Source organism: Bufo gargarizans, chromosome 8 (assembly GCF_014858855.1).
Source record: "Bufo gargarizans isolate SCDJY-AF-19 chromosome 8, ASM1485885v1, whole genome shotgun sequence".
Taxonomy (NCBI): domain Eukaryota; kingdom Metazoa; phylum Chordata; class Amphibia; order Anura; family Bufonidae; genus Bufo; species Bufo gargarizans.
In genome coordinates, this window is record NC_058087.1 from 144,061,043 (window position 1) to 144,088,700 (window position 27,658).

Here is a 27,658-nt window from a genome sequence, read left to right on the forward strand (position 1 = left end):
ACATCTGCTGTAGATTATATTGCGTAGTGTAAGATAACATTAATATATGTAAACGCATAGTAGATATGTTTAGGATGATACAGGTTAGAATTCAGTTTTACAGTAAGTCTAGACTTAGAAAGACACTTTTGATCGGTCACGTACTGCTAGTAGAGTCTAATGTCTCCACATTGCTGGGTTCCAGTTCTTCTTCTGAGAAGAATTTTGTTAAGCGTCTCAGGGATACGGCTGACTAAAGGAGACAGAAGAGAGCAAAGTCAGCACAAACCTCAGTTGCTGAGCATACATTCTGCTAACGTGATACATACCTGTACGGTCAAAGTAATGGCCATTGGGAACATACGAAGTGGGATCCTGAGAATATTAAGTAACATGACGGTGACAAAAGCTTTTTGAGCATCCAGAATATTTTTCTCATCAAGTGCTAAGAAAACACCAAACATGCTGAGGGAAACCTGATCATCCAATCACAAAATGAAAAAATAGTCAAGAAGTTGGTAATTCTGCAATGAACACAAGTTTTAAGTTTTTAACTCACTACATATCAAGATTGTTGAACATTGCAGTTGGGGTTTCACGCCTCCACTGTACAGAATTACATTTTCTGAAGAACGTGAAGAACATGCAAATTTTGCATGAGAGCTGTTTATGACATAAAATTACAGTACGTGTAAATCCACAGGGTACATCCACATGGGACTGAAAATCTGCAGCAAAAAAATAAATAAAAATGCATGAATCACATGCATTTTTGCCAAAGAAATGGCTATGGTTTTCACCATCTCCATTGCAACGGGTGAAATATGCAGTGGAGATCAGCAGCATAAATGACATGCTGCATAATTAAAATTTGCACCGCAGGTCACTATACTGCAGATCTTTTTTAGGCAACGCCTGGATGAGATTTAATAAAATCTCATCCGCTTTGCTGAAGGTTCGGCAACAAAAGTCTGCAATGGCAAAGCCACAGTGTACCACATGTGATCCCACCATTACTGTACAGTGACAAAGGGTGGATTTTCTGCAGGGAAATTTCCACACTGAATACAAAGGAAAATGTGCAAGTGTTACGTGTGAATTTGTTGTAGATTTGCCACAGACTTTCGGTGGGGGTGCCGGCTGACGGGCTTTCATCATTCAGATACTGATGACATATCCTGGGGCCAACATTCACAGCCAGCCAGCAGGGATCTTGGAAACAGTGAAAAATTTAAACACAAAGTATATGAACTTTTTTTACTTGTACTCTAAGATTACAAATGGGGACCTTACCGATGTTTGGTACATGACTCATAGAGTTGACAGTACATGCTCCAGGTGTCTGGGCAAGTTAGTCAATCTGTAGTACATATGTATGACAGTAATAACAGTTTTTCATCTACTTATTGTGCAGACAGTTTACTTTGGCACTGGTGATCCAGCATAAGAGAGTCACTAATAATTCTGCACAAAGCATAGATTCATGCAGCGCTGCTCCCAGTGCACTGCCTGAAAGCACCTTGTACAGCTGTAAGAGGCATCTCCTTAAAGGCTATGCACACCTTTGAAAGGAATTTTTGTTTATGATTGCATGTCACTAATTTTTGACTAAAAATCATATTTTCAATTGGCTTTTTATTAAAAATATTGAGCCATTCCGTCACAAAGGGTAAACTGTTTTTCTAACGTTGTGACTGGTACTTTCACTTTGTGCCAGTCCTCTTATAGCTCTCTTCTCTAAACTACTAAGAGGTCATAAACACTCAGTAAAATAAGGAATGAGCTTTGATGAGTGTTTATAATGTCAGAGATCAGGAGCCCTTCTGCTCCCCAAATGACGGAAAAGACCAAAAATCCACAGGCTGCTACTACAGCATCTTAGCTCTGTACACAAAAAAGGATTCCATATTTTTAATAAAGACCAATTGAAAAAAAGATTTTTAGCTCAAAGTAAGTACAATGCAATAATAATAACAAAAAATTGTCCCCAAAGGTGTACATAGCCCTTAATGGTCCATTCACACGTCCGTGGAATGGGTCCGCATCCGTTCCGCAATATACCTGGGTGCAGACCCATTCATTCACAATGGGGCAGGAATGGATGCAGAGAGCACACTATGTGCTCTCCGCATTCCGCGTTTCCGGAGCGCGGCCCCGAACTTCCGGTCCGCAGCTCCGGAAAAAAATAGAACATGTCCTATTCTTGTCTGCAATACACTACGGACGTGTGAATGGACCCTAAGTCTGAGTACGGTAATATTCTGCATGTCCAGTAATAAAGATGAGGTTCATCAATCAAAAACCGCCATATTTACCCTAGAAGTCTGATTAATATATCATTATTTCCTAAGTAAGCGACAGACTGATACGAGACATATGTATAAAAACCATAAACTAGTTCATGAACTCTGTCCTTATCATACTCACCCAAAAAGGGGAAGCCACAAACAGCGCGAGTGCTCCGGAAAACAACAGTGCAATCTTTTTTACTGCTTTTAGCTCCATCAGCCTAAAGCTTTCAACTTTCTTCCTGAAAGCATTCTCCCAGGCGTAGAGCTTCAGCACCTTTATACCTTGCAGGATCTCAGAGATGAGCTTTATACGACCATCCTTCTGCTTCATCTGCTCCTCCTGTGGGAAAAGTAATAAGGCTTCATATATAAACTATGGAAATATGGCTGTGAAACAAAATCAGCAATTGTTCATTGTTTTTCTACCTAGATTCATTTTTATAAATATGTGCAACAGACATTTACCAATTTATCCTTATTATACAATGATGTTGCTTTTAAGTTTGAAACATTTATAGCATAACTTTACCCACAGCTGATTTTTTTGTTTCATAAAAAGGCTACATCCATGAATAATGGTGTGAGTTTTGTGTCCCCCCCCCACCTACTTTTATTGTATCGAAATCAGAAATTTAAGATCGGAATGCTTTGTCTACTTTCACATATGCGTTTTTGCCTGATCCGACAGGGATCAGCAAAAATGCTTCCGTTATTTATAATACAACCGTCTGCATCTGTTGTATTATCTTTAAAATAGCCATGATGGCATGAAAACCATTGTAAGTCAATGGGTGCCGGATACGTTGTTTTCTATTGTGTACCACTGACTTGCATTGCGTGTCATGCCAGATCTGTTTTGTTCCGCATCCAATGCAAGACAGAAAAACGCTGCTTGCTGCGGTTTTCTGTCCAGTATGGGAACACAACCAAATGGAAAATAATGCATTCTGGTGCACTCCGTTCCCTTCAGTTCAGTTCTGTGCCCATTTACAATGAATAGGGACAAAACGGAAGCATTTTTCTCCGGTATTGAGACCCTCTGCCGGATCTCAATACCGGAAAAGAAAAACGCAGAGGTGAACGTAGCTTAAGGGTGCTGCACTCATCAAACTTCTAATACCTTGAAACTTCTTTTGAACCTTAGAAAATTCTTTTCTCCCAACATAGTTTGTGTTCAGGGTATGAATACATGTAGAGTGCGCCAGGCAGCCGGGATGAGGCTGAAAACTACGTAAGTGTCCAGTTTGGCTGCATAGTTTTGCAGATAAAATGTCTGTTCATGTGAATGGGACTGAGCTCAAGTTTATGCAGATGTGCTAGTTCCAGCACACGGCTCCTTCAGACAGCTGATCGGGGATTTTCAGATGGCACCGTGTGCTGTCTCCATCCATATGTCCATTCCGTATCTCAGCAAAAAAGATTTTTGTGGACAAGAATAGGAATTGTTACAACTGGTCCGCAAAAAAACTAAAACAAAAAACAGATGTAACACGGACGTCATCCGTATTTTTTGCGGATCCACATTTTGCGAACCGCAAAATACATATGGTCATGTGAATGCACCCTAAACATGATTTGGAAAAGGTACCTATCTGAGTCAATCAATATGGCAGTGCTGCAATACGACACCCAGACCATGGACAGGAGCAGTACTGTGGAAAGGGGCTCATGCACACGAACGTGTGTCGCAAACAGCAGGTCCGTAATATGCAGGCACTGGCCGTTTGTGCACTGCATCACGGATATAGACCTATTCTCTTGAATCCTTCCACAATCCAGAAGGTGGATTTTTTTGCAGTGTGGACAGATCATGGATCCATTCAAGATGAATGGGTCTGCATCACTCTGCGCCTGCCACGCGGACAGTGCCCGTCCATTGGGGACTGCAATTTGCGGTCCCCAATGCATGGATTGAGCGGCACACGTTCGTGTGCATGAGCCCTTAGTAAAATAAACTAGCTAAAAATTATTGTGGGTTATGACATTTTTTAGCTGAAAAATATATGGAATAGGTCACGTTAACCTTAATTTATTTGATTTTGAGTATTGCAACATGGGTCATGTATGCAAAGACTCTTCCCATGAAGATCGGAGGCAATGCAAGTCAATGCCTTCTCTGTAGAGTGCTGCTAAACATGTAGGTGATATACATATATGACGGGCAACAGAGCAGGGCCCTGTTAATGTCAGTGAGCATAGCGTGCACTGCATATAAACATCAGGGGAGCCTCACTCTATAAATCCTGGGAAGCTCCCGCTGACGCGTTTCACCAAGATACAAATACTTTCCCACCCGCTCCAGCCTTTTTATCTTATACAGACAGGAAACCCTGAAGGCCACTTTTTGTCTATAAATAGGAGTCTGACAAAAATATAGACAAGGTTCAGATCTTCCCATTGTATTTTTTCTGTAGGTCCAAATCCAAGTTTTGGCCTAGAAGCACTTATAAAAAAAAATACTGAACAAAGTACTGCCATGTAAAAAAGTGTCCTCCCGTTTACCTGCTTATAAGTAAAAAAAACTATTCAATGGGAAGGGGGGGAAGTGAAGAAAAATACTTAATTTAATTGACTCCTCCCAAGAGGATACATAGCAGGATGGCTGCACACACGGAAGAAAAAGTTGGTTGCCAGCTATTGATAGAAAATTTCTAAAAACATGAGAAAACAGCTCAGGTTTACCTGTAGTCTTTTGATCAATACTGCAAATACAGTCATAAACGGCAGGTTTAAAATAAATACTGCGACTCCTACAAATACAGCGACACCGAGCGTCTGAGAAGAAGACGTAAAGAAATCAGAGAAAATTATTTAAAATATCAGAAATGTAATTTTATAAATGGAGTATGGGTCTTTTCACATGGACAGAATTCAGGCAAAAAGCCATATAGCCATTTAGGATAATGGGAAAAAACCCTTTAAAGAGGTTGTCCCATGAAAAATACTCTCTAATTTTCAAACCAACTCCTGGATCTGAATACTTTTGTAATTACATGTAATTAAAAATTTTGTATAGCCATATTCAATAAAATGTATCTGTATAGTGCCAACTGCTGTTCTTTTTATTATTTCTTTGACCTGCTAATTGAGAAGGCCGCACATGCTCAGTTTCATCCTTCAACTGGCTCCTGAGCTGTGATAGGGAGAGCTAAGACACGCCCCTGAGCAGTGATAGGGAGAGCTAAGACACACCCCTGAGCTGTGATAGGGAGAGCTGAGACACGCCCCCTGAGCTGCAGCAAAAACGACACTCCCCTTGAGCTGCCGGCTTGATATGAATCTAGCAGAGCAATGAATGTGGAGATCTCTAGATCCATGGGAGGTACAGGGCTGGTTCTAGCTTTGTTAGAAGAGGTTGTCATATACTATATGTTGTCTGATTTTCATTTTTTACATTAGTCATGGTATAAACCCTTTAACTCGGTTAAGGGCGTGGATCCAACATTGCATTGTTCGGAATACTTTCTTTATCAAGCTAAAAGGTAGGCACACACATCCAGACAAATATACGTAACCCACATCTTAAAGCGATTATTACTGGTTCTTGGAGTGAAGTAGCAGATAACGTCCTGCCACTATCGACACCGCTATTTGTTAATTCATATTCTTATGAACTATGGTCTGATTCTCCACTATTCAGTCACCTCAGCAGCCTCTTGTAAAAACATTAACGACACTGGAATATTAGGAACAAAGGGCAACCTGTTCTACTGCATTCCAGGCATCTTCTGGCCGGGACACCTTCACGCTCCATTGTGCTGCACTCCGAAATCTGATGCACTTATAGGCTTCTCTTACCTGATTTTTCTGGCAGTGTATAGCAAAAATTGTCCATTCACTTAACCATTTGTATGTCTTCAGAGGTATACACACAGATTTCATAGGACTGCATAGTAAAGCTTAGTTATAGGACCCCACCAGTGAGATTTATTTTAAGTTATTGATCACTGTAGGAGCTCTGTCAAAGAGGTTGTGCAGCGCTATGATATTGATGACCTATCCTTAGGTTCAACTCCCAGGACCCCTGCTGATCAGCTGTGTGAGCGCTGCACCCTCTTCAGTTTTACCTGCACGCCATCTCTTTTGTATCGGCAGTGCAGTGTAACTACAATTACTCATCCTGTTCAATTGAATGGGACGAGCAGCTGAAATTACACTGAAACGCCGATACAAGCTAAACAGCATGCAGTTAAACAGTGAAGAGGACGCAGTGCTCGTACAAGCACCGTGGCTCATTGGAACAGCTGATCGGTGGGGGTACCGAAAGTCAGACCCCGAATGTTCTGATAGTGACCAACTAATCTGAGAACAGGTCATCAATATCGTAGCACTATACAAACCCTTTAAGGCTACTTTTACACTTGCGTTCGGAGCGGATCCGTCTGGTGTCTGCACAGACGGATCCGCACCTATAATGCAAACGCTTAGATCCGTTCAGAACGGATCCGTTTGCATTACCATGAACAATGCATGATAGTGCAAACGGATCCGTTTTGACTTTACAATGAAAGTCAATGGGGGACGGATCCGTTTGAAAATTGAGCCATATTGTGTCATCTTCAAACGGATCCGTCCCCATTGACTTGTAAGTCTGGACGGATCCGTTTGCCTCCGCACAGCCAGGCGGACACCCGAACGCTGCAAGCAGCGTTCAGCAGGTGTCCGCCTGCTGAGCGGAGGACAAACGGTGCCAGACTGATGCATTCTGATCGGATCCGCATCCACTCAGAATGCATTAGGGCTGGACGGATCCGTTCGGGGCCGCTTGTGAGAGCCTTCAAACGGAACTCACAAGCGGAGCCCCGAACGCAAGTGTGAAAGTAGCCTAATACTGATGCACAGTGTGAGAGGTGTGTCGGAATTCCTTCACTGTGCAGCATATAACAGATGTATCAGCAGGGTACATATCCAGTTAATTCATCTCCTATTCCAATGCATTTCTAAGTAGAACAGCGGAGGATTCTTTACAAAAAAAATAGAAAAAAGAATAAAATAAAAAAATCTTCAGGCTCATTTATTAATCTGAAATTAGGCATATTTCAGGCACAATGGTTAGTTGCGCTGCAATCTGCGACTTCTCCCCACTCACACCAGGTCTAGAATTGTGGGCTTGGAAGGGTCTAAGGTGTAGAAAAAGCTGTCCTACATTTAGAACTGGGGGAGGATCCGCCGAAGCTATGAAGAGGCCTGCACCTCTTCATAACTTCGGCGGATCCAGAGCATGGGGTTTATTAAGACCGATGTCTAGAACGCCGGTCTTAATAAATGTGCCCCCTTGGCTCCATCTCACCCATTTTACCCCTTTTCTACGTTGGAAAAAGTAGTAATGCTTTAAAAATTTAGTGCTCAATCTGAACACCACATTTTTGAATGCATTTAAACTACACAACTAGCATAAATACATTGATAACAAACAACATGAAGAAACTGGCAGCCACCACTAGAGGGAGCTCTGCGTATATGAATGTATACAGTTACTTCAGAACACAATCAAAGCGGTAAAAAACATCTCTTTACACTGTGCACTCCTTCTGGTGGTGAATACATGTCAGGAAGACCTTAAGCACAGGTGGTCTGCTTCCATGGTGAGTACATCACTGTCTTTGAGCAACTAGCAGTAATTGATTCCATCCAACCATGGATAAGACCGGTTATGGCCCACATGTTATCCTAACCCAGTTGGCCAGGAGATGGTCCTCACAGTTATATAGTGACATGGCAAGCACTGATGGGAACATGTCTCATTAGTGTGCATAGTAGACCTAACTCACCTGCCACAGGAAATACATAGCAAAAAGGATTGTAATTGGTGCCGACCAGACATAGTTTAAGCACGTGGCCAAGTCCATGAGCTTCTGCACATCTGTGGAGATCAGGTTCACAATTTCACCAGCCGAGGAATTCTTGCGTCCAGCATTGGAAATGACTAAGGCCTTTACAATAAGGAACAGATAATATTAACCATTGTAAAAGGAGAAATAAATAAAGGGGCTGTGTGGCGCTAGTATACTGATGACTTATCCTCAGGTTATCAATATCAGATTGGCGGGGGTCTGACTCCCCGCTGATCAGCTGTTTGAAGAAGTTGTGGAGCTCATGCGAGAGCTGCGGCCTCTTCACTGTTTTACCAACTTGTAGCTGCCGTGCACTGTAATTACAGCAGCTTGTCCCATTGAGGTGAGCAGCTGTAATTACGCTGCACCGCAGCTAGATGGCATGCAGTTAAACAACCAGCATGAGCACTGCAGCCAATTCAAACAGAGGATCGGAAGAGAGTCTGACCCCCGCCAATCTGGCTGGCATTGATAACCTATCCAGAGGAAAGGTCATCGATATACAAGCACTCCACAATCTCTTTAAACAAATAACAAAAATATTCACAGTCAACAGCAGGGGCGTTTTTTATTTCGCCATGTCTTTAGTAAATTTTCTGAATATATAACCCCAGTAAAATTTGCTTAGTTGCCATAAATTATCGTATTATATGGCGCGGTTTGCTCTGTAAGGGTTCATCGGCTACAAGTCATTTATGGTATACCAAATCAGTAAGTCGATAATTTCATCCACTAGGTAAACATTTTTAATGCAATGCATCATGCTAATTATTTTTGTTATTTTCTGCTTCAGAAGTTTACAGAGAACCTGTCAAAAATGTTGTGCAATCTGCAGGTGGCAGGAGCTATAGTGCAGGAGTTAGAGCGGGAGGAGCTGAGCAGATTAAAATATATTTTTTGGTGGGAAAACATTCAGCAAAACCTGTAATTTATACATTAAAATCACTTCTGTTTCTGACTTCATTGTTCAGAGTTATCAGTGATTGACAGCATTCCCTGTGTGTGTATAGAGAGCTACAGCCACAGAGCAATGAAACCAGAAATGGCAGAGATTTAGAGGAGTATTCCATGTCATTGATTATATTTAAATAATGTACCTGTAATGAAATATTACAAATATAAGTAAATACATTTCAGTGTCTATTCTGCCCTATTTGCAATTTATGGTGCTCAGGTTCATTTCTTTGTTTTGTTTTTTATTGGTTTCCGTGATAGTCCTGCAGTGGTGGCTGTGCTTGCGCAGATGCTCCTGCTCTATTTCTGATGAGCTTGGCAGGGTTCTCTGCAGAGCATGCTCAGTATTTCCTGGACTAGCCACTTGACTCAATAAAGTGAATAGGACAAGGCATGTGAGATTGCCAGAGAGAAGTCTTATTTATCTGCCACAAGGAAAGCTTAGGATTCATTTCATTCATAAGCATGCAGTATATCTGAAGAACAAAGCGGCCTACAGTAGCGCAACCCTCCAGAAGTTGGGCTGTACCTGTATACAAGATGACATGGAATGCCTGTCAGTCACGACACAGGAGACAGCAGACGCAGCTCGGGAGGAGGCTTTAGCTATATCTACAGGAATAATCATATTCAATACGGTATATTTTGAATGCTGACAACTTCCCACAACCACAGTTTCTGCTGCCACAATCAGTAGCGAAGGAGGCACCACATGCATCTTTGAAGAAGGCTGTCCAGAATACCAGCGTTGCTTCAACTCTAGCTGTCTACCACTATAGGCACTGAGGAGACTACACCACCAGCACTGCTACACCCTCAGCTAACTAGCATCGAGCTACCCAACATTGCAGCTGGTCAGTTCCTTCCACCTCAAACTGTAGTCCGCGCTTTTTCAGTGCTACTCAGTGAAGGTGAAGCATCGCTGGTATCTTGGGCAGCCTTCTTCCCTAGCTGCATGAGAGGTCTCCTGCTGTATTGTTGGTGGCAGCAGGAACAGTAGTTGTGTTAAAGGGATTGCCCACTTTTTTTTTATATTGCTAACCTATTATCAGGATAGGTCATCAATATCAAATCAGCGGGGGTCGGACACCCGGCACCACCACCGATCAGCTGCTTTTACGAGCGCTGCCTTTTCTTCTCTGTTTACCTGCTCGCCTTTGCATCCGCATCAGGTGTAATTACAGATCCTCTGTCCCATTCACTTCTACGAGACGGCGCTGTAGTATTCACTTAAACAGACGGGGCCACCCCATAGAAGTGAATAGGACTGAGATGTAATTACACTGCTCACCTCTGCAGTTGCAACGGCGACTAGGGAAACAATGAAGAGAAGGAGAAGCTTGTACGAGCACTGCTTTCTCTTCAAACAGCTGAACGGCCAGGGTGCCAGAAGTCGGGCCGCACCAATCTAATATTATTGACCTATCCAGGGGATAGGCCATCAATATAAATAAAGTGGACAACACCTTTAAGTCTGTGCTAATAGTTATTGAATAGGACTATTCCTATTGATACAAGGTAGCCTGGCCAGCCTCCTCCCGAGCTGCATGTGGTGCCCCTTTGACTTGCCACCATATGATAAGCATTCTCTATCATCACTGCAGCTCTGGTAGTCGTGGAAAGTCTATGAATAGCAATTCTGATATGTGGCAGTATGTATAGCTTATCAATATGGAATGCAATAGTCTCCTCTGTGCTTTATATGGTAACGCTCATGCTATTAGATAGGCTCGGCACCATCCACTAAAGCAGACAAGCTGGAGAACAAGAACCTCCAAGAAAAAGGGGAGATGAGAGTACTCCTTTAAAGGGAGCGTGTCATCAGAAAATGACCTATTGTTTATAGAGGACCAGTCACCTCTCCTGACATGTCTGTTGTAGGAACTACTTGCATTCCCCATGTAATAACAATTCTGGAGCATCTACTCTTATTGCTGTAGGTTCTGCTATTTCCCTGTTATTTCTGCTAGAAGTTTATGAGTGGATTGCCAGCAGCTTGCAGTAAAGGTACAGATGGGTGTTACCAGCTGGGGATGTGTCCCTGCATAGTCTGCAGCACAGACTGGGCAGAGTTAGACAAACCTACAACTGGTAACACCCAGCAGGACCTTTACTGCAGACTGCTGGCAATTTACTTGTAAACTTCTAGCAGGAATAATTCAGGAATGGTACAACATGGAGTCATAAGAAGAGATTCTCTAGAATTATTATATGGGGACTAAAACAGATATGTCATTAGAGGTGACAGGTCCTCTTTAAAACGTGTTTTTATGTAAAACAAATTTTTAAAATTTTTTTGTGATTTAAAAAAATAATTATTGTCATGTCACTAATCCATATTTAAAGGGGTTATCCAATATTAGAAAAGCATGACTGCTTGCTCCTAGAAACAGCACCGCACCTGTCCATCGGTTGTGTCGGGTATAGCAGCTCAGCTCTACTGAAGTAAATGGGGCTGAGCTGCAATACCACACACAACCTATGGAAAGATGTGGTGCTGTTTTTGGAAGAGTCCTGGACAACCCCTAAAAAAAAATATATATATACTAAAATTCTGCAGTTTTCACACTGGCCACTAGGCCTACAATATGTCAAGACTTCCTGTGTCTTCAGAGAAGCCACATGGGCCATTGACACAATGGACAGGAGCTGACCCCCTTGACTTATGTGAGAGCATTTTCTAGGCATGCTCTGTGTGCTGTGCAGAGGTCAGGAGGGTGTAGATAAGCTGTGAGATCACCTATTGTGAATGTTGGATCCTGTGATATCTATACAGAGGTGATATCTGTCATTGTAATTCTGTCTGTAATGATAATGAGATGGATACTGAAAAGTTACCTGTACAGAATAGGAAATCATGACCTATTATTATATCTAATGGCCAGTGTAAAAAATTGCAGGATTACATACTTTTTATTTGTAAATATAGACATGGAAAAAAAAAAAAATATATTATGTTTAACATAAAAAAGGGATTTTAATAATGGGTCATTTTCTTCCCTTTAAATGTATATATTACACGTTATACTAAGTATTTGCCCTTAAACTACACATCAATCTGTTGGGCTTGTGCTCTATGACATTCTGCCCGCAGATTGCATTGTATTTTGGTGACAGGTCCTCTTTAACGATAATGAATTTCTCTTTAAGCTCTCTCTGCCCATACAAGAGTGAACTGGTAAAGTACTGTACCTTCTTGTAGACACTGCCCACTATTGCTGATCGGAGTCTCATTCCAATGACATAGCACTGATAGTCATGTTGGTGAAGGAAGAGGGACTGAAAACAAGGGCAAATCAGCAGGAGGACAGCAATAAAAAAGCTTTGCCAAGTTGGTGCCAAAGAATTCTGCAAACGATCCAAGAGTAGCCTGATGAAAATGATTGAAAATGGATCATGCTTAGAGTAAAACCACTTTATAATAGTAATAATAACATGATGAGTACGTCAGCTCACTTACAATGTGGAACCCGATAACTCATTCTACTACTCCATTATTTCTAATATATACCCTCTGGAAGAAGTGGGGGACCTACTAAAGCTAACTGTGCCAGAATTATGGTTTACTTCGTGTTTGGTACCACATTTATTACAGTGCCTTGATAAGGTATTCAGACCCCTTGAACTTTTCCACAGTTTTTCACGTTATACCCACAAACCTAAATGTATTTTATTGGGATTTTATGTGATAGACCAACACAAAGTAGCAAGTATGTGTGAAGTGAAAAGAAAATGATGCATGGTTTTAAAAATGTTTTAAATTAAAAAAAATCTGAAAAGTGTGGCGTGCATTTGTATTTAGCCTCCATGTACTTCGATACCCCTAAATTAACATCCAGAGTGACCAACTGCCTTCAGAAGTCACTTAATTAGTAAATAGAGTCCTCTGTGTGTAATTTATTCTCAATACAACTACAGCTGTTCTGTTAAGGCCTCAGAGGTTTGTTTGAGAACATTAGTGATCAAACAGCATCATGAAAACTAAGAAACACACCAGACAGGTCAAGGATAAAGTTGTGGAGAAGTGTAAAGCAGGGTTAGGTTATAAAAAAAAAAATCCCAACTGCAAGCCTACCATACCATGGCCGTCCACCTAAACCGACAGCTCAGGCAGGGAAAGCGCTAATAAGAGAAGCAGCCAAGAGGCCCATGATCACTCTGGAGGAGCTGTCAACTATTAGGCTAGGGCATTGGTGGGCAAACTTTTTTGTCAACTGAGCTAAATATCGCCAAAACTACAATTATATACAATTAAAATATATAGGAAGGAAGCGCATGCTGAAGTGAATGGGTCCAGGATCCGGGATATGAGTGCTACAGAGTGCTTCCGTGGTGCTTCTGGCTGTGCCTCCGCACCGCAAAAAAGTTGTGCATGCGCTACTTTTTTGCGGTGCGGGCAGTCGGATGCGGATCACGAACCCCATTCAAGTGAATGGGTCCGCGATCCTCATGCAGCTGCTCCATGGTCTGTGTCCGTGCATTGCGGACCGCTATTTGCAGTCCGCAGCACAGGCACGGCGCCCTTACATTCGTGGGCATGAGCCCAGAGTGTGTTTTTACATACTTTTATATGTACTTTCTTTTATTTGGATCTTGATTACTATTTATAATTTTTTACTTTTATTAAACTTGTCTGCAGACATTACTTTTGCTGTTTAAACACATGCCAAGTAAATGCTGATGCCAAATAATTGAGTCACCTGTAGAAGGAGGAACACTGACTCTGACTTGTAGTCACGTTCAAAGAAAGCGCCTGCAGCGGTGTTCTGTCTCTGGCAGATTTCACTTCCTCCTCGTTCCGACGTCTGGAAGGAGGTGCGTACTGCTTTCTGTCATGATGAGCGTGCGCTAATACTAGTTAGTGAACACGCCCTCCCACAGGCAAGATTCCTCTGTAGTGCAGGATGGGTTGGTTTCGCTGTGGGAGCCCGCACCAAAGAGCCACATTGAAGGGTCTAAAGAGCAGCTTGTGGCTCGCGAGCCGCACTTTGCCGACCACTGGGCTAGGGCAACACAACGGCGTGTAAAGGGCAGATTACACTGCAACATGTTTCACGTCACAATTTTTATAATGATAGTCTATGGTGTTGCACTGAGAACACGTCGCAGAAAAATCCATCTTGGATGTATTTTTTGATATTGTCGTGTTGCAGTCGCAGCATGTCACGTGTCGCAGCGCGACACTATAGACTATCATTATAAAAATTGTCGCGCGACACATATCGTCGTGTAGCCCTAGACACGTACTCCACAAATCTGGCCATTATGGAAGAGTGGCAAGAAGAAAGCCATTTTTCAAAGCAAGCCATAAGAAGTCCCATTTGCCACAAACCATGTAGGGGACACAGCAAACATATGAAAGAAGGTGCTCTTTTCAGATGAGACCAAAGTTGAACTTGTTGGCCTAAATGCAAAATGCTTTGTGTGGTGGAAAATTAAGGCTACTTTCACACTTGCAGCAGAGTGATCCGGCAAGCAGTTCCGTAGACTGCATGCAAACGGACAGCATTTGTAGACGGATCCGGATCAGTCTTACAAATGCATTGCAAGAACGGATCCGTCTCTCCGGATGTCATCTAGAGAAACGGATCCGGCATTCCGGAAACTGATCCGTTATATATTTTTTTCACATTTTTAGGACGGATCCGGCATTGCAGTATTTAATGCCAGATCCGGCACTAATACATTTCAATGTAAATTAATGCTGGATCCGGCATTCCGGAAACTGATCCGGAATTTTGGACAGCATGCTGCGGTATTTCCTCCGTCCAAAATGCCGTTCAGTGACTGAACTGAAGACATCCTGATGCATCCTGAACGGATTCCTCTCCATGCAGAATTCATGGGGATAAAACTGATCAGTTCTTTTCCGGTATAGAGCCCCTGTGACGGAACTCAGTGCCGGAAAAGAAAAACGCTAGTGTGAAAGTACCACCCTAACACTGCAAATCACCCTGAACACACCATCTCCACCGTGAAACATAGTGGTGGCAGCATCATGCTGTGAGGATACTTTTCTTCAGCTGGGACAGGTAAGCTGGACTTTCACATATTTTATCCAAATCATGCCGTAGACAGCTGAGATCAGATTAAACATGCTTAATTTTTTCTATGAGAGCTGCTTGGCATGCTTGGCATTGCGATTGCCTTCATTATTTGGGAGGTCTCTGCTAAAGCGACCACAGGACTATAGCTCTCCATCTCCCTGTGTTGTTTGACTCATGGCATCATGTAGATTTTTGCCGCGGGGGGAGCAACAAGTGTATTGGTTTTGCAGCCCATATAAAAAAAAAAACACGTAGGTGCTGGTCTAATAGAGTATAAGCAGTGGTAACTCTTGCAGCACAGCAATTTATTTTATTTGTCAATCTTCAGGGAGCCATCTATAGATGATGGGCCGTAGAGCTTTAATAAAACAGCAGAGAAGGAAAGACTATGAATCTGTGTTGGTATGAGAACCCCACAGTGGCCTTGACTACACCAATCCTTTTACCTAAGGTTCCTACAGGTGAAAGTGTATCAGGAGGTTTTACTTTTGGCAGTATAGGAGTGAGACTTCTGCAGATTGTAGGGGTTGCAGCCTGGAGATCTTTATCTAAAGGGACCTCAGTCATCGTTCCTGGGCAGCAGATCGTGCCATCTAAACAGCTGCCCAGGAGAAATGATTTTGCTATTATCAATAAAAGTAGCCATTGCTCATTCTCATACTGTGCAGATGATCACTGTGCTCCACCTCCACTTAATGAGCAGCTGACTGTCGGGGAGGAACGCTTCCTTCCTATCAGCTGCTCCTTGGTATGTGTATATGCGCCATTAGACAAAAGTGTTTAAAGATACACCAAATGCATCATCCAGCGGGAGCCATTTTGATAAATCTAATGCATCTTTAAGCTATTTTCACACTGCCCGCCGGATCCGGATCACATTGTCGGAACTGCCCGCCGGATCCGCATGTGACTGAAAGCATTTGTGAGACGCATCCGGATGCGGATCCGTCTCACAAATGCATTACAAGAACGGATCCGTCTCTCCGCTTGTCATGTGGACAGACGGATCCGTCTTGTATCTTTTTTCAAATTTTTACCGGTCTGCCCATGCGCAGACCAGAAGGACGGATCCGGCATTCCGGTATTTTGAATGCCGGATCCGGCACTAATACATTCCTATGGGGAAAAATGCCAGATCCGGCATTCTGGAAAATCTTCAGTTTTTTTCGCCGAAGATAAAATCGTTGCATGCTACGGTTTAATCTTTTGCCTAATCAGTCAAAATGACTGAACTGAAGACATCCTGATGCATCCTGACCGGATTACTCTCCATTCAGAATGCATGGGGATAAAACTGATCAGTATACTGCTCCCCCGCTCCCCACTACACTTTACTATGGCTGCCAGGACTTTAGCGTCCCGGCAGCCATGGTAACCATTCAGAAAAAGCTAAACGTCGGATCCGGCAATGCACCAAAACGACGTTTAGCTTAAGGCCGGATCCGGATCAATGCCTTTCAATGGGCATTCATTCCGGATCCGGCCTTGCGGCAAGTGTTCAGGATTTTTGGCCGGCGCAAAAAGCGCAGCATGCTGCAGTATTTTCTCCGGCCAAAAAACGTTCCGGTCCGGAACTGAAGACATCCTGATGCATCCTGAACGGATTTCACTCCATTCAGAATGCATTAGGATAATCCTGATCAGGATTATTCCGGCATAGAGCCCCAACGACAGAACTCTATGCCGGAAGAAAAGAACGCAAGTGTGAAAGAGCCCTAAGTCTAAGTTTACACTGTCAAAATAGTAGATAAGATAAGTAAATCTGCCCCATTGGATTTAGCATATATGGAGGATACAGAATACATCTATTCTAAAGTATAACGGAGTTAAGCCTGGAAATATAAGCGTGCTGCATATTCTCTGCAGTATGCTCATTATGCTGTGGATTTTCAAAGCAGATTTCACTCTTTCAATGCATATGATGTGTGTGAACTTAGCCTTAGAGCACAGCTGAGGTCAAAGTATCCATCAAGATTCTGGATTAAAGGATTTTTCTGGCTCATAATTAAAAAATGTTTTAAACTAAGTTATCCCCATTCTTTCTATTTCCCCGCAAACCTTTTTCACCATTCTGGCACTTTGAGCACTCTGCTCGGCACCCTTTCTGTTTCTGTAGGTTTCTGTCCAGCTACTTGATGCGCCGTTCTCTCCGCTCACAGGAAGTCAGGGGTCAGAAAAATGTCCTTGGACTTCCTGTGAGCAGAGAGAATGGCCCCCTGTGCCGAACAGGAGGGAGAACAGGCTACGGTGAAACCAGCCCCCTCAACTGACATCACCAATGAGGCGTCGTCCTCTCCACTTACGGGACGTGAAGTGCTAAGAACACAACAGAAAGTCATAGGAAGTGGAGAAAAAGCAGTGAAGAGGGTCATGTGATCATGCTAGCGATCTGAAAATGGGCGCTGCCAAGGTAATAATAAGCAATTACAAAGTTGATGGGCAGGGAGTAAATCTAATTCATGCACATAGACCTCTGTGCCCGCAAAACTGCATTAATGTAATGATATTCTACCAACCTCTGATTTGGTTGCACCTTGTGCTTGGGTCAATCATTATAATTGCTCGTCAATCGTACAACATATGCAAACTCTATTATCAATACAAATATTCTAGAGATCGTACAACTTCGCCAAATGATTTTCTCACAGATTCCAAGTAAAAGAATGCTACTTTGCATTCTTGAAATCCTTTCAGATGCATTTTAACCTTGAAACTTTGAACTTGTAAAAATACATTTGCAAACAATACACCCACTGGCAAAAAAAAAAATATATATATATATATATATATATATATGATTTCTGCAAATCATCATGACAGATTAAAGGGGTTGTCACATCATGGACAATGGGGCCATATCGCTAAGATATGCCACCATCGTCTTACAGGTGCGGGTCCCACCGCTGGGACCTGCACCTATATCGAGAACGGAGCCCCGCAAGTGAAGGAGGGCGCACTGCGCATGCGCAGCCGTCCTCCATTAATTTTCTATGGGGATGGCAAAAATAGCCGAGCGGTGGCTCGGCTATTTCCGTCGCCCCCATAGAAAAGAAAAGTTGGGAAGGGGGGGGGGGGGGGGGGCACGCTTGCGCGGTACACTCCCATTCACTTCGATATAGGTGCAGGTCCGCACCTATAAGACAATAGGGGCATATCCTAGCAATATGCCCCCATTGTCCATGATAAGACAACCAGTTTAACTACAGGTCAAAGCCGCTAAAAGGTGTAGTACATCGTAAATCATAAGCACCCTGAACTTCTTTTTATTGCTGTCATGCCAATACCTCATAAGTTCAGGACTGATGAAGAGGAATGTAGTGTACAGAATCATTAGTAGAGCGGTAAACAGGTAGTGGTATCCAAAAGACTTAATGATGATCTTCAGAAGTGACTGGTTATTCATCTGCATGCTGGGATTTTTCAAGAGAATTTCAGTCTCATCCGGATCCTCTTGATTAACTTGAACATCGTTCTCATCCTTGGTATTCGAGAACTTTGTGTGGACCACTAACCTGTTATGGTAGAAAAAAGACACAATGCGTAAGGTACAACAGGGGTATAAAACACTCGTATAAAGTGTGAAAAAATGAATGTAGTGTTGTTGTGGTCTCCCACCATGAATTAAGGTCCATTTACACACTCGTTCCTGGTAATCAGCCTGTGTAATGGGCAGCCAAAAGCTCGTTTAACAGATGAAATCACTATGCGGACACATAAATGATGGAGTTTGTGTGAGTGTATGTATGCACTGTTGTTTGTCTGTGTGCACTCTGTGTATTGTGTGGTGTGCACTGACACCTTTCCTGCACTGTGGTTGTCCGTGGCAACGTTTGGTGATGTGTACATGTGGTGGCAGTGTCCCGGCCTTTGGGCTGACTCCCAGGACACGGTTGCCACCCATGTCGTTGCCTGCGGCAACAACCACAGTGTGTTTGTTGTGTTGGACACTTTTCCTTTAAGTTGGTGTTTCCCTTCCCTGGTGCTGGAAGGGTTAACTCCCTTCCCAGTGTGTGTGAGTCACTGGGTGTGTCTGACCGTTGGGTGTGGCCTCTTAGGCCTATAAAGCCTCTTACTTTGGCATGGCTCGGTAGGTTGCTTCAGTCATGCTTTGCTGTAGCAGCCTCCTGTGATTTCTATCTTCTTGTAAGGGCCACCCTTCCGGTCATAAGTTCTATCACCGTGATGTGTTGTTGATGTCCTATGTCTTTGCTTTTTAGTGCGGCTATGGATGTCCTGGTTCCTGAGTGTTCGTATGTGTGTGCTGTTTCTCTTATGTTGTGTGGACAGCGTTTTCTGAGCACGGGGTCCAGTCAGCAAGGCTGAGACAGGTTTGTGTGGAACTGTTTGGGTTCACCTGTCATGTCCATAGTCCTGTTTATGTTCCCCATCTTCATGCTGCTTGGCCAGTGAGACTCCTGCTCCTCCGTGCCTAGGAGGAGTGGGTTGTCTTACTCTGTTCTCTAGTTCAGGGCCGACTTGAGGGCTTGTAGGGACTATAAGGTTCCAGCATATGAGCCCTCCTACCACCAAGGTCGGCTCATACAGACAGGAGACAGGGTCAGCATTAGGGACGCAATAGGAGGTGACCTGCTCCCTAATTCTGTGCTCCTGGCCGAGTAGCGACTGGACATCCTCCATCACCGCACGGCTGAGGATTTCCCCTATCCTCAGCCGTGACAAGAAGATTGTGCTGTGTAAACAACGGTCTGAAGTCCAGAAACAATGAATCTGTATTGGGATGAGCGATTGTAGTAGCAATTGCTCGTCCGTACACTGTGGAGAGGATTGCGACATGTGACTGTAGCTCTCACCAACTCTGGCAAGCAGGCAATTATCAGCAAATAATGGTTCCGATAATTGCCTGCTCAGTTGGCGCAGTGTAAATGCATCATTAGACTAATTTCCTGTTGACTCCAGGTATCCAAGACAGAATTCCTACTCCTGACAATGGTGTTGTGTCATTATGCACAGATCAGATAAAGTGAGTAAATGTTGAAAGGAAGGAAATCGGGCACTCAAAATTGATGAAGTCGTAGGTTCTGGAGTCATGAATAAGAACATTGTCGTTTGAAACGCGTAGACTGACAAGGGCATCACTGGTTATTAATCATTCTGTACCTCTGTACCTGATACATCGCATGACCAAATAAAGGAACCTACGACTTCATCAATTTTGAGTGCCCGATTTCCTTCCTTTCAACCTATTATAACAAGGCGTCATCTTTTATATCCGTGCACCTTGCAAGAAAAGGCGGGTGAGCTGGAATCCAATTACCTAAAGTGAGTAAAGCCTGTATTACACCTACCGATTTTTTTGGAAGATGATCGCTAACGAGCGCTCGTATGAACAGTCGTTCGCGATCATCTTTCAGTGTAATACTGCCGCCGATAGCCCAGTGAATGAGCAATCCAAATCTTCTGACATGTTAAAAAATTATCGTTTGATTAGACACCACAATCCGCCCCCGGCAAACCACCATACAGCATGGGGACGAGCGATGGCATAGCGATCACTCCTCCCCATGCTGCAGAGTAGATCACTGCATGTAATAGCAGCGGTCTCCTCAGCTAGCGAGCAAGCAATTGCCAGGAGTCCTTTCAGACAGCCTGATACTGGGCCATCATGAGTGCTGATAAGCAATAAAATCAGAGAGCATTTTTATGCCTACATAAAAAAAATCTGATTGGCTGCCAAACAAGCACTTGCCCATTGTTTGTGCTGTTTACCCCAGCAGAATAAGCTTGTCTGCTCGATCACTGGCCCATGTAAAAGTGCCTTCAGCGTCTCGCCACCTACCTTACCTATCTAATTCCAGAACATGTCCTATGTATCACACTATCCTATTGAACCCCTGTCATCTGGAAGCTCCTACCACATGAAAACATATTTTTCTATTTTCTAATTTCCCTCAGGACACATCAGATGTACTGTAATAATTCCTGCAAAAAAAGCAGACAAACCACACAGAACAATGATAGCATGTAAAATGGAATATCTACAGAGGTCCTGACACCAGAAGATACTGTCTCTTCACCAGGCTGAATGCTTGCTCGTAACATGGTTTAGAGTATGGTTTGTATCTTTTGCATTGCTGCAATTTCAAGAATCGTTGGAATGTAAAACAGTCTCTGCTTCCAGGGCTATGGGTACGAAATATAGCAACCCTCGCCTCAACACATCTGCTCACCGGACAGGCAATACAACCCCCTTCACTTGTCTTACTTAGCTTCCAGTACTCTCACAATCTTTCTACGATGCCATGACAATTCCTAACCCTAACTAACCCCCTAATGTGTTAAAAGTTTCATAAAATCTAGGAACGTTTGAATGATGTACATTGCTGGACGGCCAGCATAGAACAGGAGTACTCTAATATAGTCCAGTATCACATGAGCGTATTTGGTAAGGGAAGTACTGTACGCTCCATGTGTTAGTTGCATTTCGGAGATCAGTGTGCATGTTGAAAAGAATGGAGTTCAGCCTGTGCACCGCTAGCTTATGCGGGATATTTTTGGCCATCTTTGCGTCTTTTTCTGGGTTTACTCTCATTTTTTAGAGCACACATGGAGCACTGTGTAGAATTTTAGGCACCAATGTACAGAAAAGATATAGGAGAGCGTGAGTGCCTTCAAATGCAACGGGTGGACTACAGTACCCAGAAAGATGATCAAAATTGGAGTTATTTAGTTTTAAAAATATGTAAAATATATCAGGGGGTACAGAGATTTCTCCCATCATCTATTTATACCCAGGACTGTGCCTAGAACAAGAGAACATCTGCTTCCAGAGGAAAGAAGGTTTCTACACCAACATAGAAAGGATTCTTTACTGTAAGAGCAGAGAGTAGTGTTGAGCAAAGCAAAGCATTCAAAGCGGAATTCGGTCTAAAGTTTACGAAAACTTTGATTCGCAACAAATCTGAATTTCCTCTCGTGTAGGCAAGGAATGTAAGATCACCCATAATGTTGCGCAGCCAGGCAATCGACAGATAGCCATCCTCTGTGATGTCACAGCTCTATAAAACCCTCATCCCACACGGTCTCCGCCATTGTCTGTGAGATGATCATAAGAAGGCAAGCGAGGCAAGCGCTCATGCACTGGGGACAGTGTTGCTGAAAACTATTCATTGAAGAATATTGGATAAGGAAAGTGTAGAGAGTCTGCTGGGAGAGTGCTGGGAGACTACTGAGAGAGTGCAGGGATAGAGCAGGGAGAGTGCTGGGAGACTACTGAGAGAGTGCAGGGATAGAGCAGGGAGAGTGTAGGGAGACTACTGAGAGAGTGCAGGGATAGAGCAGGGAGAGTGCTGGGAGACTACTGAGAGAGTGCAGGGATAGAGCAGGGAGAGTGCTGGGAGACTACTGAGAAAGTGCAGGGATAGAGCAGGGAGAGTGCAGGGAGACTACTGAGAGAGTGCAGGGATAGAGTAGGGAGAGTGCTGGGAGACTACTGAGAGAGTGCAGGGATAGAGCAGGGAGAGTGCAGGGAGACTACTGAGAGAGTGCAGGGATAGAGCAGGGAGAGTGCTGGGAGACTACTGAGAAAGTGCAGGGATAGAGCAGGGAGAGTGCCAAACACGTTGGCCCGGGTATACCTGATACCTAGAACATGTTCTTTTTTTTTTTTGTGGTGCGGAGGAACGGAGAGAAACCCCGCTGAAGCACTCCATAGTGCTTACGTGCCTCCGTTCCACACAGCACCTTCCGGATTCACTTGAATGGGTGATGCTGTGCATAAACGCCCAGGGCCCGTATATTGTGGACCCGCTGTTTGGGCCCAGCTGGCACACGTGTGTGCATGAGTCCTAAGGAGTTGGTGATGGCGGGTTAACTAAAAGAGTTCAAGAGGGGCCTGGATGTATTTCTGGAGTGTAATAATATTACAGGCTATAGCTACTAGGTTTCTGGCGAAGGGTCATTGATTCCATGAATTTCTTTCCCTTAGAGTCTGCAATTTTATGAATGACTACATTTTTTGCATGCTGTTAGGTCACACTTTTACTAGTTCTCTATAACCTAAATGAACAAGCAAAGTTCAAAGTACTAATACAGACATTTTCAATTTCATTCAACTTACGGTTTGGTCTTAAGCCATTCCTTCTGGATCTCTCTTGAGAATTTTAATAAAATATCTTCAGCTGTGTCTGATTTTCTCAGGGACCAAATATCTTTTTCTTTTAATGGTTGTTTATAACCCCTGAACATTATTCTTAAAAGGAAAGAAACAATAAGACATAATTAGCTGACATCCACTAATTGTTAAAATAAAATTTGTCATTGTGAACATGGTGTGTGAGCCGAAAGTATTATGTTATAGAGCAGGAGGAGCTGAACAGATTAATATATAGTTTTGTGGAAATAAATTCAGTAAAACCTGTCATTTATACATTTAAATTCTGGTTGATGTCCACGAGTTGGTCCTATCAGTGACTGACAGCCTTCCCTCTATGACTGTGTATACAGAGACAGCTGTCAGTCACTGATAGGACCGCCTCCTGGACTTCCCTCTATGACTGTGTATACAGACAGAGCAGTCAATCACTGATAGGACTGCCTCCTGGAGTTCCCTCTATGACTGTGTATACAGACAGAGCTGTCAGTCACTGATAGGACTGCCTCCTGGACTTCCCTCTATGACTGTGTATACACAGAGAGCTGTCAGTCACTGATAGGGCCGCCTCCTGGACTTCCCTCTATGACTGTGTATACAGACAGAGCTGTCAGTCACTGATAGGACCACCTCCTGGACTTCCCTCTATGACTGTGTATACAGACAGAGCTGTCAGTCACTGATAGGACCGCTTCCTGGACTTCCCTCTATGACTGTGTATACAGACAGAGCTGTCAGTCACTGATAGGACCGCCTCCTGGACTTCCCTCTATGACTGTGTATACAGACAGAGCTGTCAGTCACTGATAGGACTGCCTCCTGGACTTCCCTCTATGACTGTGTATACACAGAGAGCTGTCAGTCACTGATAGGACCGCCTCCTGGACTTCCCTCTATGACTGTGTATACAGACAGAGCTGTCAGTCACTGATAGGACTGCCTCCTGGACTTCCCTCTATGACTGTGTATACAGACAGAGCAGTCAATCACTGATAGGACTGCCTCCTGGAGTTCCCTCTATGACTGTGTATACAGACAGAGCTGTCAGTCACTGATAGGACTGCCTCCTGGACTTCCCTCTATGACTGTGTATACACAGAGAGCTGTCAGTCACTGATAGGACCACCTCCTGGACTTCCCTCTATGACTGTGTATACAGACAGAGCTGTCAGTCACTGATAGGACCACCTCCTGGAATTCCCTCTATGACTGTGTATACAGACAGAGCTGTCAGTCACTGATAGGACCGCCTCCTGTACTTCCCTCTATGACTGTGTATACACAGAGAGCTGTCAGTCACTGATAGGGCCGCCTCCTGGACTTCCCTCTATGACTGTGTATACAGACAGAGCTGTCAGTAACTGATAGGACCACCTCCTGGACTTCCCTCTATGACTGTGTATACAGACAGAGCTGTCAGTAACTGATAGGACCGCCTCCTGGACTTCAAAGCCCAGAATGAGCAGGAATCTAAATGAATGAAATACAGGTTACACTAAATCTTTTCCCACAAAACTATATATCAATATGCTAAGCCTCTCCTGCTCTATGACCTGCTGCCTGCAGATTGCACTGCACTTTCATGGTGACAGGTTCCCTTTAAGTTTAGCATCTGTGCTTACATATGCTTGTTATGAATAGCAACTATACAACAACATAATAATCATATCTGCCTTATTATATACATATATTTACTTAAATACTATAGTAAAGATGACCTGTCACCAGATGTAGCAAAAAAAATAAAAAAAAATAAAAAGAAACATAATAGTTGCCACGGCGTAGTGTGGGAGGGGAGAAGGTACCAGGCCTGCAAACTAGGGAAAGGACACCACCTAAGGCTACTTTCACACCTGCGTTTAGGTGTGGATTTGTCTGGTATCTGCACAGACGGATCCACACCTATAATGCAAACACTTGTATCCGTACAGAACGGATCCGTTTGCATTACCATGAACAAAAATAAAAAATATTATTTTATTTTTTGTTCATGATAATGCAAACGGATCCGTTTTGACTTACATTGAAAGTCAATTGGAGGCTTATCCATTTTCAATTGCACCATATTGTGTCAGTAAAAACGGATCCGTCCCCATTGACTTACATTGTAAGTCAGGACGGATCCGTTTGGCTCAGTTTCGTCAGACGGACATCATTGGTGTCCGCCTCCAGAGCGGAATGGAGGCGGAACGGAGGCAAACTGATGCATTCTGAACTGATCTGCATCCATTCAGAATGCATTGGGGCTGAACTGATCCGTTTTGGGACGCTTGTGAGAGCCTTGAAACGGATCTCACAGGCGGACCCAGAAACGCCAGTGTGAAAGTAGCCTAATTAATCCCCAACCCGAGCCCTGGCTGCTAACAGAATGAACAGACCCCGATGGTAGGACTGTTCATCCGCAGGAACCTAAGTCTGGCTCACCCTAGAAGGCCCTGAAGATAGTGATTGAGCCACAGACGAGCTGTTCCTTCCCAGCTGAAAGAACAAGAGTCTGCCTCAGGTCTGGTACCAAGAGACAGGGAAATAAACACAATACAAAAAGGAAAGACACTTAACTCCGGGTAAATGGAAAGCAGGAACTCAGCCGAGAGCCAGACACCAAACGATCCACAACCAGAATGAGCTATCAACCGCAAGGAGTGATGGGTAAAGCCAGACTAAGAAGGGAGTAGTAATGGTCACATGATCTACACCTGAAAAGGAGGTGTGGACATCCCAGCAACACATAGACAAAGTGAAACCAAAAGAAGCTGTCAGATCACTGACGTGCAGCCAGCCTTTCAGATCTTCTACCACCTGTCACATCACATGGGTAAGCGCTGTAGCCCCTTCATTGCTTTTACTGCACACCATCTACTTAGTAGTGGCTATCCTGGGCATTGTAGCTTTGTCTCTTTTTAATGTGAATGAAATATATATATTGTAGGAAGGCACAAGGGACCATTGTTGATGGGACATATGTGTCCCCGATGTTCCTGGCCTCGGTGAAGTAAGAGCCAATATTGCATGTGTCAGCAGCAGTAGCTGGTTGATACTTTGGTAGTTAGCATAGCTGTGAAAAGCTAATCCGGGACTGCTCTTACTGGGAGTAGTCATAGTGCTGGGTGGGTGACTACTCCCCACAGTCCAGGCCGGGTTTTGACTGGCTTACAAAAGACAGCCAGCAGGTTCAGGTGGGGGCAATTACCTATCTGACTGTGGAGCTCTGGATAGCGGTGTGTTAGGGGCCGAGTCTGAGCTGGAGTGGCTCTGCCGAAAGACTGAGGACAAAGTGAGGTCCATATACACCCCGTGGGGGGTTACGGTATTGTGCCCAAAATCATACCTGCGTAACTCAGACACTGGACTGTATTGTTTTCTTTAAGTGTCGGCTGGAGCAAGCCGATCACTATCGCTTATTGCTTTATTGTGTGCCAACAATAAAAGACATTTGTTACTTCGCTTTTGACCGATAAAAGGCCGCTGTGTATTTATCGGAAGGCTACATTTGAGGCAAATCCCCACAATATATACACACATACACACACAGTCAAGTCACATTATCATGTCCACTTCCTACTTTCAAAGTCACAGCACAAAGCTCATGAAGAAAGCGATGTGTGGTGAGCTGGCTTGGTGAGTATATAAGGTATGTGCTGTCTGCACACATCCCAAGTTGCTGTAAAGGGGCGATTTTTCATAGTTACAGAAAGGGATGACTATTGGCTTTCGGGCCAAGGCTGACAGTAATTCTGAGACTGCAGTGTGCACAGTTCTCGTGCTGCTGTGGTGAGTGTATTGTGAGTGGGGAAATGGCACCATTGCGAATAAGCAACGTGGAAACTGCAGAGCACCACGTGCCACTTGATGTGAGAGGTGAATGTCAGCTACGAAGGTGTGCCGGGTCGGACAGACACGCTACAGTGGAGCAGCTCACCACCAAAATGAACTAGAAGCTACCAGACGTGGTAAATGTGGTAAACCCTACTGCGTATGGGGCTCTGAAGCAGAAAAGGCTTCAACTTGACAGAACGGATGGACGTTGCTGTGTCAGGTGAGAAACATCAAAAAACAAGCATCCTGCAACCATTGCTGGAAGAACACAAGCTGGTGGTGGCAAAGTTATGATCTTGTACACCCATACATGCGGATGGGATCTTCCAGCAATACAGTATGGGAATGTCACACGGCTTGAAATATTTAACATTTCTTGGAAGAGTATTATCAAGACTTCTAAGTACTACCCTGGCCCCCTAATTCCTCAGACTTGGACCCAGCTGAGCATCTCTGGGACCACGTCAATCATCATGTTTGCTCTATGGATCGTCCCCTGCCCCCCCTTCAGCAGTTGTGGGATGCACTGCACTCAGCATGGCTCCAGATAACTGAGACAAACTACCAGGACCTTATATAGTCTCTCCCAGCCTGTCTAGCTGCGGTCCATGCTTCACACAGCAGTTA

At 43.8% G+C, this 27,658-nt stretch overlaps 1 protein-coding gene across 2 annotated transcripts in view; it reads right to left on the reverse strand.

Annotated features, from left to right (window-relative positions):
- LOC122944530 (multidrug resistance-associated protein 1-like) overlaps nt 1–27,658 on the reverse strand; it is a 106,285-nt gene that overhangs the window by 43,521 nt on the left and 35,106 nt on the right. For both annotated transcript variants that reach the window (XM_044302923.1, XM_044302922.1), the window contains exons 8-15: nt 23,183–23,314; nt 18,390–18,617; nt 12,251–12,428; nt 8,042–8,203; nt 4,953–5,045; nt 2,407–2,610; nt 309–455; nt 145–232 (exon numbers count right to left, since the gene is read on the reverse strand). In XM_044302923.1, coding sequence (XP_044158858.1) covers nt 145–232; nt 309–455; nt 2,407–2,610; nt 4,953–5,045; nt 8,042–8,203; nt 12,251–12,428; nt 18,390–18,617; nt 23,183–23,314 — 1,232 coding nt within the window. The remainder of the gene's footprint in view (nt 1–144; nt 233–308; nt 456–2,406; nt 2,611–4,952; nt 5,046–8,041; nt 8,204–12,250; nt 12,429–18,389; nt 18,618–23,182; nt 23,315–27,658) is intronic.